Below are 15,340 nucleotides of genomic sequence, written 5' to 3'. Positions count from 1 at the left end.
CACCCCCTCAGGCTGCAGCAGCCTCACCGCAGCCACATTTCACCTCCCACGTGAGCTCTTTATCTAGTTTTTTGAGGAGGGGTTGCAGGCATGGACAGCAGTTGCATGAACTTCCAGAGATGTCACCATCATCAAAGCCACCTCTCTGCACTGAGATCACCACTGTGCCTCTCCAGTTGGCAAAGCCAAAACAAGGCCACCTCATGTTTTCTGACAGACCACCAGTTGTGCTTATGCAGCCCTAGAGCTCAAGCATCCCTGCTGGTTCCCGGGGCCATGTCTCTTGCTAAGTATCAGCTCTCAAGAGCAGGCAGACCAGCTGTGGGCTGGGCATTGGTGCGCAGCCAATGGGGAATGGCCTAAATGGGGCTCAAACTGCCCCTGTATGAAAACGGGGTGCAAAGGGGGAGCTCCCTGCACCTGTGATTTACTGCAACTGCGAGATGTGTGCATGGGCAGCAAGGCTGGTGCCAAAAAGAGAAAACCCAACTCACAGCCTTGGAGCGGGCTCCTTCCCTCTGGTGCACCCATCACCGGCAGCTCCAAACAGCAAAGCAGGCTGCTTGTGGCCACGTGCTTTGTAGAAGCAGCCTCCGGTCTTGTGTTGCAGCAGCAATTCCCAAGTCTGTCCCCTCACCCCCAGCCAGCCTGCAGTCAGCAATGACTTCTCCCACCCCAATGGATGACCCACACGAACCTCGGTGATGGATTTGATCGTGACACAAGGGCTGAGTCCCCCCCCCAAGGTCCTCCCTGCCAGTAATGACTGCGTCACCACGCAGCTGACGGCATCAGCAGAGCTCATGGCAGCATGAGAGCAGCCCCCTCTCCCTCCCCCTCCCCACCCAGGGAGCACTCGTGTGACTCACACTGCATCACAGGCCCCAGGCGCTCTCTCAAGGCGTCACAGAAGATGTAAGAGATGATTCCCCACCACAGGATGTTCTTAGAGCATCTTACGGTGACCTAAGGGTAACAATCCACAGGCAAACTGGAAAAGGACACTTCAAGCAGTTCAGCTACCAGGTCCTAACTAATCAACAGCTAAAATCCCTCACGTCCTCAGGGAATCCACAGAAGATTAAGTATCACCTCAGGACAAACCGCAGCAGATTGCCTTTGTAACAGTTACCTCTTTGGGGAACCTCCTCTGATTTGTGATGGATTAAGCTAATCAGTTTGGAAGCAAAGACTGATCCAGCTCCTGGCCACAGCACAGATAAACCCACTCAGCAGCTCCCCTAGGAAAGCAGCCCCTCTGGCAAGGAGCAGCCTGAAAGCAGATCGTTCACACGGGCACAGAGGGCACATCTCCAAAAATCAGCATCTTTACCTCAGAGCTGGGGGAATGGAACCACCTCACAGAAACAGTGTGATGTGGTTCTCAATACCACCATTCCAACAGGCAGCCTACATGCCAAGCATGCAACAGCCTCCCCTCTGCAACAGTACACAGGGAACTCAGAGACCCCAAACTTACTCCAGTTAAAGAGCATGAGCTCAGCAGGATACAAAACCAGACCAAATACAACTGGACTCAATAAAACATTCTCATTGCCCCTTCAGGATTTCACAAACATCGCTGAGAGGCTTCTGTGCTCCGATACTCACCCTAGCTAGTCTTCCTCCTCACATAAGCAAGCAAAAATCACTCTGATACCTCTTTCTTTTTTTTTTCTTCATTTAGAAAAAACACTCTATTTCATCACCAGGTAGAATTTCTTTCCAGTAAAGCTCTTTGTATAAATTACATATTTACTTTAAAAAAGAAACAAAATAAATACTTCTCTTTTCACATCAGATAATTCCCTGCAGACAAAACAAAACCACCCCAACTAAAGGGGCTTCACTACAGATTTGTTACAAATCAAGAAAACCGTCAATACTTTTTTTTTTCCCCCCCCCCTTTCTATGGTCATCACAAATCCAGTTTTAGGAATCAAGTAGATCGTAGGTGTTCCAGAAACAGAAGAAAACTCTCCTTGAAGAAACAGCAGCTAAGCACATTGTCCTCGGGGAGCTCAGTTTGGCTCCCACGACTGTTACCACCAGGCTGGAGAGTCCCATTTGTCCATAAATGTGGCCACGTGTGCAGTGAGGTGGCAGCCCTCCGTCCCACCGACACAAGTTCACACCATTTCTTCTCCACCACTCCCCTGGTGAAGTCACAGCCAACTTTCAGACTCTCACTCAAGGCGCATCAGCTCATTTCAAAGAGAGGCACCGTCTCGGAAATGGAGGAAAAAAATTAACCGTTACTTTATAGCCTAAAAGAGAAACATGTGAGTGCCTGCTTCCTGTTCAGTAAGGCACTGCAAACATAATGAAATAGGAGTTAGTGACTGCGAGGTGATCCACCGTGCTGCTCTGTCGGTTCATGTCTCACAGCAGCTGCTGATGGATTATTTCCCACACCATTCTCTTGCGGAAGTAAGGCATGTCTTCCTGTAAAGAAAAGGAAAGAAAAACCCATGCAGTGCACAGCAGGAAGGGACAGAAAACACGTGTGGTGTTCTCTCACATCAAGCTCATTTTAAGCACTGTCAAAGCAGCCCCCGTGAGTACAACACGGTCTGCTGTGTCTCACACCCACTGTGGTGCTGCATGGATGAAACCCAACGAAGCCAGATTTATCTGACTATTAACAACAGCTTAAAACAAGCTCTAATTAAAGGCCGCTGCATCAGAAGATAACTCATATTTTAATCAGTCTAAGGGTTAGGCCTATTCCTGCAAAAGATACAAAAACCATACCTGGCCCGAGGGGAAGTTCAAGGTTTGCCTGAGACCTAAGGATGGTGAATACAGCTCTACTCTGCTGAGGCCACTTTGAGTTCCAGCCCTGGCGCCACGCACCACAAATGGAAGTACAAAACTTCCACCCCAGGCAGAGCAAACAGCTGCATAACCTCCCCAGCCCCTGCACGTGTGCACTCATCTGAAACCATTAGGAGCTTTGGCTCACCTCAGTGAAGGTAATGGGTTTGTCTCTGCAGACATAATCTGCATATTTGCACATAAAAACTCCGCAGTCACTTCCATTCGATTGCTGAGGAATTTCCTAATGAAAGGAAAGAAGGTGGAGAATGTTTTCTATCTTAAAAGAAAAGCAGCTTGGGGGCAGCACCACCCACCACCCCCAATACTCTGACTTGCAAACCTGCGTGCACAACCCATCCCACACACAAGGAGTAAACCCATGAACCACATCTTCACAGCCCTCTGTCTCCTTTCCTTGGACCTCATAATCCAAATACTTGCAGGGGTAGCAGCAATCCACCCTGCAAGGTGTCTTGAAGTTTGCATTGTGAGCAGCACAGTGGTGTCATGTCTCCTGAGCCTGCAGATGCTGCTTATTGCTATTAATTTGTTGAAAGACATCAGCTCAACCCTTTTCTTCATCACCTGCCAGAATTCATGCATGAAGAAGAATCACCTCAAAGCCCTGCCTGCTTTTGGAAGCCTCCTCTCTCAGACAACAGCTAAACAGCTTCTTAAATTCAACTTGTGTAAAAGGTGCAAAGCCAGATTCACCCTAACATGGCAGACTCATAGAAAAATAAAGTACTTGGCCAGCAAGGAAAGGCACTGCCTCGCATCCCAGCACAGCTTCCTAATCCACTTGCAGCCTGAGATGGTTTATGTTTATGGATGCTCTTTAAAGCTTAGACTTGTTAAGAAAGCATTAAGGCCTTTGTGACGAGGAGCTGCGGGTTTCAGATCCCAGTAGTGCTCACATACATGGGACTCCATGCTGTGAAGGGTCCACTCCGAAAGTGACAGCTTCACTTTTCGTTTCTCCCAGCTCTCCTCTTGCAGGTATTGGCTGTTTAAAACAAAACAAAACAACTCTTCACCTCTGTATTTTAGGCCAACAAAAAAGAGATCCCTGAAATTCCACAGGAAGCCAAATGGCAGGACAGTAAGATGTCAGTGGATCTTTACTGCCATAAAGCATTTGGAGGAACAACTCAAATGTTTAGTTTGCATACATTTCGTGGTGATGCTCTGTACATCCTGGAAACATGCATCACTTTCCTGGATGGAAGGAGTGATATGAGAATGGTTTTATTCCCTAGCTACAAAAAAACCAAACGCTTCCAGTTGTGTCTCAGATACAAATAGCTAAAAACCTTCTCAGAGTTCACAACAAAAAGCACTGAGCAGTTACTTACAATACAGCTTCACAAATCTTGTCTCCTCTTTTTCCAAGTGAGTCAAAGTATGTGATGGTCTTCATTCTGATATCTACGACCTGTTATTGAAAAGTAACCATCAGACACTGCACGAGCCTATGCAGCAAACTGAACAAAAACTGATCAACCTTTCTTGCTTGCTTGCTTTCTCCCCATTTAATTCTACAATTGAAAGAAAAAAAAGAAATCCAGCATGACTCACCACCAAGGTCCAGTGTGATCTCAAGTGAATAGGAACTAAAATGATGTGATGTTTGAACAGATTCACATTTCTAGTCCATCTTTTCACTGCTGTGTAGCCTTCAGAAAGAAGTTTGTGACAGAAGAAAGTACTAAAAGCATACACTGATGGATAGTTTTCTTTTTTGCCTCTTTCCATCAGAAGATTCATATAGAAATTAATGACCTGTATGGTAAAAAGCAAATATAAAATACAAAATAAGACACTGCTCACCAAATTAAAAAAGTAAAAATAAAAACCAAAACCAGAGAAGCAATACTTTCAGAAGACTAACTTCTACAAACTGTGTGACCCAAGAAATAGAGTTTCTAGAACTCTAGACCTTTATATACCTACAGCAAGACTCAACAGGTGTTTATAAGTTCTGCAGTGAGGGTCTGCAAATAACTGAAATCAGACACCTGTGCCCAGCGAGGACATTTGAAGAGACATCCAGAACACAAACATCACTGTGCTGCAGCAAGCTTTACCTCGTCGTTGAGCCACGAAAAGTTGTTCAGTGTCTGGATGTCCTCACGGCTGAGCCTGAGTTTGAAGGCACTGCTCACGACCTCCTCTGGTTTACCCTCGCTCAGCGCAGCCTTGATCTCTCTCTCCATGGCCTGAAGCAAGCAATGGAATGGGAAAGGACCTGTGAGCACACCAACCTGTGGGCAGCTTTCAGCTGTAACAAGGTCTGCTACATGAAGGCTCGAGTGATAAGACCAGCACAACAGTGGGCATTTTTCATACCAAGGCATGTGAGTCAGGGACCTAAAAGAAGTTAAAAGTGGGGAACTCCAAAGGGAACTGAGGTGTCGACAACTGGAGTCATGCATTCAGGAGTCCCAGCTGTGTGTGTAACTGTTCTTGTATGGATATTTCCATCGAAGCCTGCTTAAGGGATGCAAAGCACACTTCCTTTTGGTTAAATCTGGGCCAGTGAAGTGAGAAAAACAACTTTTTTGTCTTGTATGGAGCTTCACTGTCCACAGTTTGCAAACCCTCAATTTGCTTGCCCTTCCCAAACCAGTCGTCACTGGGCCAAAAAGAAGGTGCTCAGTTACATCAGCAGGACTTCAAGGAATCAGAGCAGCCAAATACTGCTCTGGAAAAGCACCTGTTAAACGTGGACCAGTTTTGGTCCTGCTCACACAATTCCCACAAACCCTTACGTGAGCACAACCAAAGGACTGTGTGGATTGTATTAAACCCTTTAAGATCAGCTTTACTGCTGACCCTTGCTCTGTAGACATTCTACAAGTGGTGAATGCAAGCTCCTAACACTGCAAAACAGGCTCAAGAACCATCTGCAAAAAAAAAAGAGTTATGTGGATGTTTTACAGCTTTCTAATTTGAACAAGGGACTGACAACTCTGGTACCTCTGTGAGTGGAGGAAAGCGTTCTTGGGATCTGGGGAGTTTCTTTTCTTCCTCATCACGGATAGATGGTCTTCCAGACACAACGGGTGGCAGATGCAATCCAGAGGAGGCATTCTCTGGGACTTCATCTCCATGCTGTCTCAGACAAAAAGAGGTCAAGTTAGCAAGCAAATTTGCTAAGGGATAACACAAAGTCTTGCTCACGTATAAAATTGGAAGTGTATTTTGAGTATGCATCCATACACCCATGTATCCACATACATCTGAATAATAAGCTCACCCCTGAGTTGGGCTGTCCCTCTTGTCCTTTCTTTTCTGCTGGCGTACCGTAACTGCAACTGGAAACAGAGAAGCAGGCTGTAGCAATGCATGTAACTCTTACACATCCATCTTCTGGTTAAGGAATGCATTATCACAGATCAGACTGCCATACAGAAGTCTCTCTCACTGGCTTTGCTTTCTTCAGCAACACGCAGCCACCTGCGCTCACGCTGCTGCTGCTCAGATGGTTCACAAAGAAGAAATGAGAGACACAACTGGATTGCAAGCAATTCCAGAGCCACAAGCTAGCTGCTCTCATGCCAGAACATTGAGATGAGGATGGTTATTCTCTTTCTGGACACTGCTGGAATACACAGAACAAAACCAAAGAGGAACCAAGATTCTACCTGGGCTGCTCACGTTCTGGAGAGTGGCGTGGGCTGCTGCCATCTGCACAAAAAAGCATACAAGAAGTCAGCATTTAATGAGGATCAGGCAAACATGACTCTCAGATTATGAAGGAAAAGACAAAAAAAAAATCCCAACAACCTTCCTAACAATGACTACAAGGTTATGAAGTTTTAACTCTGGCAAACAGGCCTCCTGGACATCATGTGAAAGCGTGTGAGCTCTGAAGCCCAGGATCTAAAGTCACTTTCAGTAGTTACATTCTTCAGCTTACCAGAAAAGATCTACAAAACAAGCCAACTTGTTATAAAGAGAGGTGCTGTGCTAATCCAGGAAAGAAGCAATCTGCTGGTTTATGGGAACTGTTGAGTCCCAGCCTGAAGCACTGATTGAGCACCTGGGGAAAGGACCTGGGAGCACAGGTGGAGGCAATGGGGGAGGAGCCTGGCTGCACCTCTCTTAGACCCCATTTAAGGGCTGCCTGGCTGAGGGGAAGGAGCTCTGCTTGGAGATTGCTCCCTTGTGAGCCTAAATCTTCAGAGACAGGTAAGCACTTTCTCTTTTATAACACCACCCTGTTTCATGCTTGTCCCTTTTGCTGTTTCACTCCTTATTGCCTTTCCACTGGGTTAATGTTTCAGTTTGTAACAGCTGGCTTAGTGTTGAAGCTCTGATATCATGGATATGGTCACATAAAAAAGGATTAAACAGTAATGCATTATCACAGCTGGGTGAGGTAACCTAAAGGGTTCACACACATCAGTGTGCCTCCACCAGCACAAAGGGCCAGATGTTACAGACTTCACCTGCACAGCATGCAGTTACTTCTGCAGCTAAGAGCACCTCTGGTACAGCACCAGGGTGGAGGAACAGCTTTAAACAAAGCTTGTCACTTACAAAGCCATTTCAGCTAACAACTGTCTCTGGTTTTGTTCCTGCTCTCCTTTTTCTTTCTAGAGACAGCTTGTTTTGTTCTAAGAGCCAATGTAAGCCACACCACGTCTAGCATAGCATAAAATATACCTTCAAGACTTAAATAAGTGCTCTATTTTATAAGCCTAGCTATAAAACAGAGCAACTATAAAGCAGGGCTCACTCACCAGGTTTTGGTGTCAAAAGCTTGGAGGCATCCCCTCCACATCTTTGTTCTTCCAGGAAAGTTACAGCAGACAGTGACTCTTTGTAGTAAATCTCAACACTTTGGTGCAGCAGGAAAAAAAAAAAACAAAACAGAATCAGAATTTCTATACATGCAGTATCTGTTATCTGGATGCAATCTGTGTTTTATAGGACGAGGCAGCATTCTCTTTCACAATCCCTGGCCAACCCTTTATTGGAGATAATGGTGGCACTGTGAATACATTGTCCACACAGCACACGTTTCTGGAATGTTTAAATTCATCCTTCAGGACTGCTCTGAGATATTGGCCAAACCACAATAACCAGAGGCTGGAAGATCAGATGCCAAAAGCAGCATGTTGATCCAACCTCAAATATTAATGCTGGTGTACCTAAAATTACACAAAGTGTCATTTTCTGTATTCACACAGCAGAATGTTTAAATGTGATGTGCTATTCTGCTCTGAAGCCCTGTGTTTCCATGTCTTCTAGCTGTGAGACAAAGCAGAGACTGGGATTCTAGCTTTGCTAAAGCAATCCATGTTTCACAGCATTCACGTGGCATTTCCTACTACCTGCCTGTGCAGAAAGGCACGCTGCTATTTCACCATTCTGGCATCAGTATTTTCTAATTGGGCTCTTTGTACAAAGCTTTGAGGTGTAGTATCCCACTGAGATAAGAGCTTCTCTTATTTTTGTGTTTTTCCTGGTGTGGTTAGCTTCATGCAATCTCTTACACAGCAACAGAGATATCAAACCCACATCACTGCTACTCATGAATCACATTTACACGCAAGTTCCCTCTTGTAGGTTGCTCTCAGAACAGCAGTTCTGTACACAAGACTGAGATTTCTTCTTTTTAATCTACTGGGAGAGAAACGTATCCCTACAGAGTGACAAACTTTCATCTGCAGAACACATTCACAAAACATTCCTGCTACACCTGGAGGAAGTGAATGCAGGGAGGGGAAGCATCTCTTGAGCTTTTAAAACTTAGTTTATGCAAAGACCTGCCCTGGGACACTATCAGGAGCCCTGAGAGTGCAAAAGCTGCATTTTTTTCCCTCCACTTTCCATGTCCACCAAATCTTATGTTAATTTCTTCCTACAATTAATTACTTGGAGCTTGTCGGCTTTGCAGTTTGGCAGTATTTAGCATATTTGTCCTTCAGTAGTTTCAAGAGTTGCTTGTATTTCTCTTTTTCTTCTTTCTGAGCATCCTAGCAGAAGGGAGGGACAAACAAACAGAAGAACAGATTAGAATCACTGCATATGAAGCAAATACTTGTCATCTGGATTTGGTGCAGCCTGCACAGGTTGCTCTCTAAACACAGCAGCTCATTTAACAGCAATTCCCACACGTTTGTTTTGTGTTAGCCCTGTGGGAAGGATTTGTGCTCACTGTAATTCTCAACATTTCTTCCACAACCATTTCCTCAAATGTGGGCCTCTTATCTGCAGCTGCGGTCTGCACCTCTTGCATAATAATTCAGGCTAATATGCATTCCTGTCAGTACACATAATGACTGCTTGCTATGAGTCCCCAGGATATCTTAATCATACTTCACTGCTTGCCACAGCCTGCTCCTCCACTACTTCAGTCTTTTTCCCATGAAATCTAGGTTTATTACGTGTTTTCCAACAGCTGCTTCAGATATGGGAAGGACAGGGAAGGAACTGGGTGTTTTTGTAGCTGTAATTATTGAATGGTTTAATTTCAAAAAGCCTTTCTCAGCCACGTACCTCAACACTGCGCAAAGGCTTCCCTGTTTTGTCCATTCCTGAAGTAGAAGGTTTTGGCTCTTCATCCTCAGTGGGTGTTGAAGTGTCATCTCCAGGAGGTTCAGTGTAGTAGTTGCTAAAAAATAACAAAGGCAAAAGAAACAGCATCAAGAAAACGTTCAAATAAACACCTACAATTCAGCCTGCACTGACAACTGTTTTGACATGAGATGTTGATTACTTTCAGATGAAGACCTGCTGTCTTCAACCAATTAATGAGAAAGTACACACAGGTAAAACTAAAAGCAGAACAACTGCCTCGAATACACACTGCTGTTTGATCTGCACAAGTGATGCAGATACTCTCGGGGCCATTTCCAAGGCAGCCCAAGCCCTGAGTCAATACAGAAGCTTCTAGCTAACAAAGCTGCCTCTTCTAACAAATCTCCCATGTCTATGAAGTATCTGGATTCAAAGGGGGAGGGGAAAAAAAGGCAGCTGGATATCTCACTGCAGTACAGCAACTGGATCAGGTCCCAAAATAATTTGGGTAACTATTATTATGTGGACAATGATCCAGGTGTTTGACAACACTCAAGAATGAAAGGGAAAGGTGGAAAGTCTTTTCCAGAAAGAAATGAAAGGATTTTTACCTGAGATCTGGAACTGTCACAGGAGAAAGGGCCAGTGTGACCCTATCAAAGTAAGCATCGCTTTCAAAAGGCATATTATCTGTAACAGGAACACAAGTTACATCAGTAACTACAAAAGGAAACCAAAGTTTTGAGTTCAGAGTAAAGAGCTTCACCAATCAAAAAGAAACAGAGCTCACATGCAATATCCCTAGATGTTACCCACTGTGCCTGCAATCATCTGTATGTAAACCTGAAGTTGGGTCATGTGGTGCAAAAGGATGGGTGAAAAAGAAATGAGTTGGTGACCTGGTGTCAGCCTTACCAATCTGCAGCCTTTCCAGCACAGGGCTTGATGGTATTTCAGATGAAGGGTCATATGGAGCAGATGGAGGCTGGAATAAAAACAAAATATCACTGTGAGTATCACCTGAATGCAAACACAAGCAAACATGATGTTCCTGGAATGTAGGCAGCTCTATGATGACTCGGGGATCATGATATGCTGGTTTAGACTGCAGCAGAGTGCAAATATTTGCAGAATCTCTGACAAGTACACTTTCTAAATTTTTTTAATACAGGAGCTCCTATATGCAGTGATTAAAACGACATGAATCTAACCATGAGTTCTTCTTATTCAGCTCCTAACCACACTGAAACGTGAGTTTGGCCCCTGAAAAATAAGTTCTGTGAAAGAGAGTAACTCTCTCAAGAACAAACGGATCATGGCAGCTTCTTATTCTTCTTTTATACCAGTGGGGCAATGAGAAAAATAACACTGCAGCTTTGAACCAAGCTACAGAGAGGAGCAACAGTTCACCGGTTAAGACTCAAAGTCTTAAAGGCATCCTCTGGTGGTCTGGTGTATAATGTAGCAAAGAGACCTTTACCCACAGCAATTATGCAGTTTTTCTTGCAAGGTGATGCACACTGATCCCTTAACTACTAGCTTTAGAAACAACTTGTAAACATCCTAAGACTACAGCTATGAATGACTACAGAGTATCTGAAAGACAGCAAACATTGAGCTCCTTAGTTACAAGAGCTAGAGCACAGTGTGCAAACCTGAATGAGGCAAACCCAGCCAGCAGAGCTGCCTGCTACAAATAGCACAGACGACCCTACTGCTGTACAGGCTTTGTTATGCAGAGAAGCTCCTTCCTTTTGTCTCCCACAGATTCAACAATTCCAACTGCCTACTTTCAAAACCTGTGCTGACCTCTTCTCCCAAGGTTGTGGTTGAAGTTACGTTGTCATCTGAAATTGTCCAGTGTTCATCTGCTGCCCTGGGTGGCAAGTTCACCTCAGCAGAAGTGCTTGCTTCTCCTGGAGGCTCAGAACCTTAAAAAAAAACAAGACAGGTCATATAAGAACATGACTGAAAAGGGATCAAGTGATACCAGAACAGCACGCTGTAACAGTTCAGCATTAAATTAGGGGAAGCCAAGCAGTAGCTACAGAGCTCCATGTTTCCCCATAAAATTTGTGCTAGGAAATATCCTACAGCATAAAAAGCTTCTCCCTCTTCATCTGACTGAAAAAGGGAAACTCTGATCTCAAACCATGATCTGTGCAATGAATACAGAGGTAGCAGCATAGCTGCATCACTCCTAAATGCCTTTTTTTTCTCTGCCTGTTGTCACTTTGAAGGTGCTTTCCTTTGTACCCCAGATTTTAGGTGGTTTCTTAGAAGAAACACAGCTCTTTTCAGCTGGCAGATGTGAAACACTACGAATACAGACCATGAATACAGGAGGGAGCACTCAGCTTTGATGCACAGTGCTCACTGTGCTGATGTGGATGGGCTCATGGCCAGAGAGACGTGGGGCATCTCCTGCTGGCAGTAAAAGTACCCCTTCCTGCCACAGCCAGTACATGAGACACAATTCTGCCTCAGGCCATTGGCTACACATATGATCACAATTTAGAGAATGGCTCAAAACTTCAGCCTTTATGCTGAAGAACAGAAACCAGTTTATTAAAGTACCCAAAACCTAAACAAAAAAAAAAATCAGGCATATTAATTACTTCTGCAATGTGCAGTACCTGATGTTTTCCTTTTTGGTTGAGGCTCGTCAGGATCTTCTTGCAGAGGCGGCTGAACACTGTGGAAAACACGTGCAGATCAGCATTTGGGGACTGCAGATGAGCTTCTAAGACACTCCTTTCCCTTCACAGGACCCAAACTTCCCAAATCAATCCTCCTATCCCAGAGGTCTCCCCTCCAAGCACCTCTAGGATCAGTCCAGACAGAAACATGTGGCAGCATCTCCCATTGATGTCTCCCACCCAGCAGAGCGCGCACAGAAAATTAATTCACCCATTCAAAACACTTCAGGCCCCTTTCTCCAACATACAATATATACTTTCTATCTGCTACAAGCAACCAAAAATTCTTAATTAATATACAGCTTTGCCTCTTTCCTCAAGGAAAGAAATACGCCGATGATTACTAAGCCATCTGAGTTCACTACAATGAGCTGCAGAGGGAAAAAAAAAGCCTAAGTAGGACAGGAAATATAAGATGGGAAAGCAATGCACGTACACCCACATAAATAACTCACTGCTAAATCAGTGCTGGCCAACCCCTCATTGCAATCACTCTCAGCTGCACCCCTCCTTACTGAGCAGCAGCTGAAGTACTGCATCAGTCGTCACAAAGATAAAGTCTAGAAATGTAGTTATTAATGGTGGGAATACACAGCTCATTTCTACATATATATATATATATATTATTTTTTTCCTATTTACTTCCAAAAACACAAAGTGGTGTTTCTGTCCTTCTCCCCCTACACAGCAAGGACTCTTTGGTCCTTCTTTGATCAAAACAATTCCAACTGTTACACATCCAAGCCCTGCTCATCTCACCCCCTCTGGACTGTCACCCTTTCGCATCAGAAACACAAAATAGCTCTACATTTCATGTCAAACAGAGGATATTTGTCATTACTGCGCTGCTAACTTCAGGCAGAAAATACCAAGGAATAGGTGGTAAACACAAATTATTCCCAAAAAACCACGTTCCTGCTTGGCGTATTTAATATTTCAGCAGGCTAAATTAAGAAGAAAACAACACCACGTGTGTCTTCCCACCCAGCTTTTAGCAACAGCTAACTTTCACTCCCAGGCCCACAGCAGAAGGCTCCCAGCTCAAACCTCGTGCAGAGACACAGCACCACAAGCCTCCCCAGGGCTGCACTCAGAGATAAACACGGCTTTAACACCCAGCTACGTTACCACCAGCAGTTTTTACAGAGAAGGGCCTCCTCCCCCAGCTTCAGCACTGCACCCTGTACCTGTTGCAATGTCGTTTTTTCCGTTTACACTTAGCCGGACGCTTGGGCTCTTTAGGTTGTTCTGAGGACATGGCAGGATTTGTTTTCTCTCAACGATTCAGAAAAAGACTAAAAAACCTCTGATGTTCTCCGAGTTTTCTCACTCCAAGTAAGAGCAAGTGGTAAAGAAGCTCAGCTATGCAGCAGAACGCACAACTCATGAGGAGTTCAAGCTGTGCCCCTGTAGCATGTGCTCCTCTAAGGCTCTCAAGGTGAAGTAAAAGCAGAGGGTGTTGAGCAGCAGTCACAAAAAAGGTGGAAAAAGCACTGCAGGAGGCAGACGTGTGTCTCCCCTCCACACCAAGATGGGCTCAACTCCCCCTGCGACGCCGTGGCAACAGCCTAACATTCTATTCCACCCCACCAGTGAGGGGGGGGGCGAAAACAAGATGTCACAAACCCCCTTATTTCTGCATGCACACACCCACGTGCAGGCCTCTCTCCTCTCCCCAATCTCCTCCTGCATCACTGCTGCAGGCACTTCGTGATAGTTTACCATGTAAAGCTGTTTGAAGTTTGACTTTTCCTCTGAAATTCACACGATGCTGCAATGCAGCATTTAAGAGCAGCTCATTTTTACCCATTACTTTCACCACTGATATCCATAATTTTTCATCTTTTTTTTACTGTGGGAAAACCCCAAGTGGCAGACGTAACAAAAAAGGCAACTTCTGTATAACTTCAACCATGTGCTCCACCGCTTTGATTGGGAATGGTGCTTGCTCAGGACATCTCTGCATCCAAAATTTCAGCCAAACCATTCACCTGCCTGTCCCATTCACGTACATTTTGAGAAACAACACTTATGGAGAACTGAAGTTGTGGATGCCCAATCCCTGGAGGCATTCAAGGCTGGATGTGGCCCTGGGCAGCCTGGTCTGCTGGTTGGTGACCCTGCATATAGCAAGGGGTTGGAGCAAGATGAGCACTGTGGTCCTTTTCAACCCAGGCCATTCTATGATTTTCTTGCAGCCTCACACAGGGAGCTGAGAATACCTTTGTCATTTTAGAGACAAGCAGCATTTCAGACCTTATTTCCAACTGCACAGCTGCTGAAAACACCTCTGCCATTGGTACATAGCAGTTCCACCCTACTTGCTTCCCACATTTGCAGTGATCTCCTAGCAAAGCTGAGTGCCCAAAGCGTGGCAGGCAGCCTGTGTTGCTCTCCCTTTGGGAAGAGGGATGTGGCAGGGATGGCTCTGCTGCACACCGCCAGCTCCTGCCTGCAAAAGCACTGCCCTTCTTTTCACTTTGCACACAGAATCACGGAGTTGCAGATGTTGGGAGACCTTTCTGGAGATCATCCAGTCCAACCCCCTGTTAAAGCAGGTTCCCTATAGTAGAAAAGTGCCCAGGGTTTGAGTATCTTCAGAGGAAACCGCACCGCCTCCACGTGCAGCCCACTCCACGGCTCCGACACCCTCACAGGAGCTTTTATTCCTCATTTTTGTATGAAACTCCCCACATCCCAGTTCACGTCCATTACATCTCGCTCAGTCACACACACAGCCCCGCGCCTGGGGAAGGTACAGCTGCACACATCAGTGCAGACGTGCCGGAAAGGAGCAATTTGCAAAAGGACCCGTGTGCGTCCTGGTGGCCAAGAAAGCCTACGGGACGCAGGGCCGCACAGCACAGAGCGCGCCCAGCGGGCTGAGGGAGGTCATGTCGGGGCCGAGGAGCGGAACCCTCGGGCAGACCGGCACCCCGTCACGCCCGAGGGCCGGACGCAGCGCGGAGGGACACGCGGCGGAGCGCTGACCTGCGGAAGGGCCGCTTGCGCGGGGCCGGGAGTGGCGCGGAGCGGCGCGCGGCGGCGAAGAGACTGCCGACAGCCGCCAGCAGCCATTGGTACATAGGCCCCGGCCGCCGCCGGCGGAAGTGCGTACATCTCGCGCGACTACCGCGACGAAGTGCCGCCGGCGCGCAGGCGCAGAAACACGGGAGGAGGTGCCTCCGTGCGCGCTCCCGGCTGGGAGGAGAGGTGCGCATGAGCATGGTGGACATGCTGCCGTTGGGGATGCGCATGCGCATGGTGGACAGGCCGCCATTGGGGATGCG

General features: G+C 46.1%; 1 protein-coding gene across 1 annotated transcript; it reads right to left on the bottom strand.

Moving 5' to 3' along the window:
* Window positions 1-1,657: 1,657 nt before the first annotated feature.
* On the bottom strand, window positions 1,658-15,136 carry SENP2 (SUMO specific peptidase 2). Its single transcript, XM_042821026.1, has 17 exons — window positions 15,042-15,136; window positions 11,988-12,046; window positions 11,161-11,282; window positions 10,267-10,336; window positions 9,963-10,041; window positions 9,331-9,445; window positions 8,707-8,807; window positions 7,569-7,666; window positions 6,468-6,510; window positions 6,080-6,137; window positions 5,800-5,934; window positions 4,908-5,039; window positions 4,399-4,602; window positions 4,176-4,255; window positions 3,742-3,826; window positions 2,966-3,061; window positions 1,658-2,445 (listed from the first exon to the last, which is right to left on the bottom strand). Exons 1-17 carry the CDS (start codon window positions 15,134-15,136, stop codon window positions 2,383-2,385), a joined length of 1,635 nt encoding a protein of 544 aa, XP_042676960.1. The 3' UTR covers window positions 1,658-2,382.
* Between the last annotated feature and the right edge of the window lie 204 nt (window positions 15,137-15,340).

This window comes from Centrocercus urophasianus, unplaced genomic scaffold, assembly GCF_019232065.1.
Source record: "Centrocercus urophasianus isolate 14NV4802_14NV808 unplaced genomic scaffold, USGS_Curo_1.0 seq_19, whole genome shotgun sequence".
NCBI classification, from domain to species: domain Eukaryota; kingdom Metazoa; phylum Chordata; class Aves; order Galliformes; family Phasianidae; genus Centrocercus; species Centrocercus urophasianus.
This window is presented reverse-complemented; position numbering and strand designations above follow the sequence as displayed.

Bases quoted from the DNA above. Each gene is read 5' to 3' on its own strand.
- SENP2 (XM_042821026.1), bottom strand. From the start codon at position 15,136: ATGTACCAATGGCTGCTGGCGGCTGTCGGCAGTCTCTTCGCCGCCGCG. The intron at 6,511-7,568 runs GTGAGTGAGCCC...TTTTTTGTGCAG, and splicing joins GCTTTTGACACCAAAACCTG to ATGGCAGCAGCCCACGCCAC. The intron at 5,040-5,799 runs GTACCAGAGTTG...TGCTTGCTTCAG, and splicing joins GCTTTCCTCCACTCACAGAG to GCCATGGAGAGAGAGATCAA.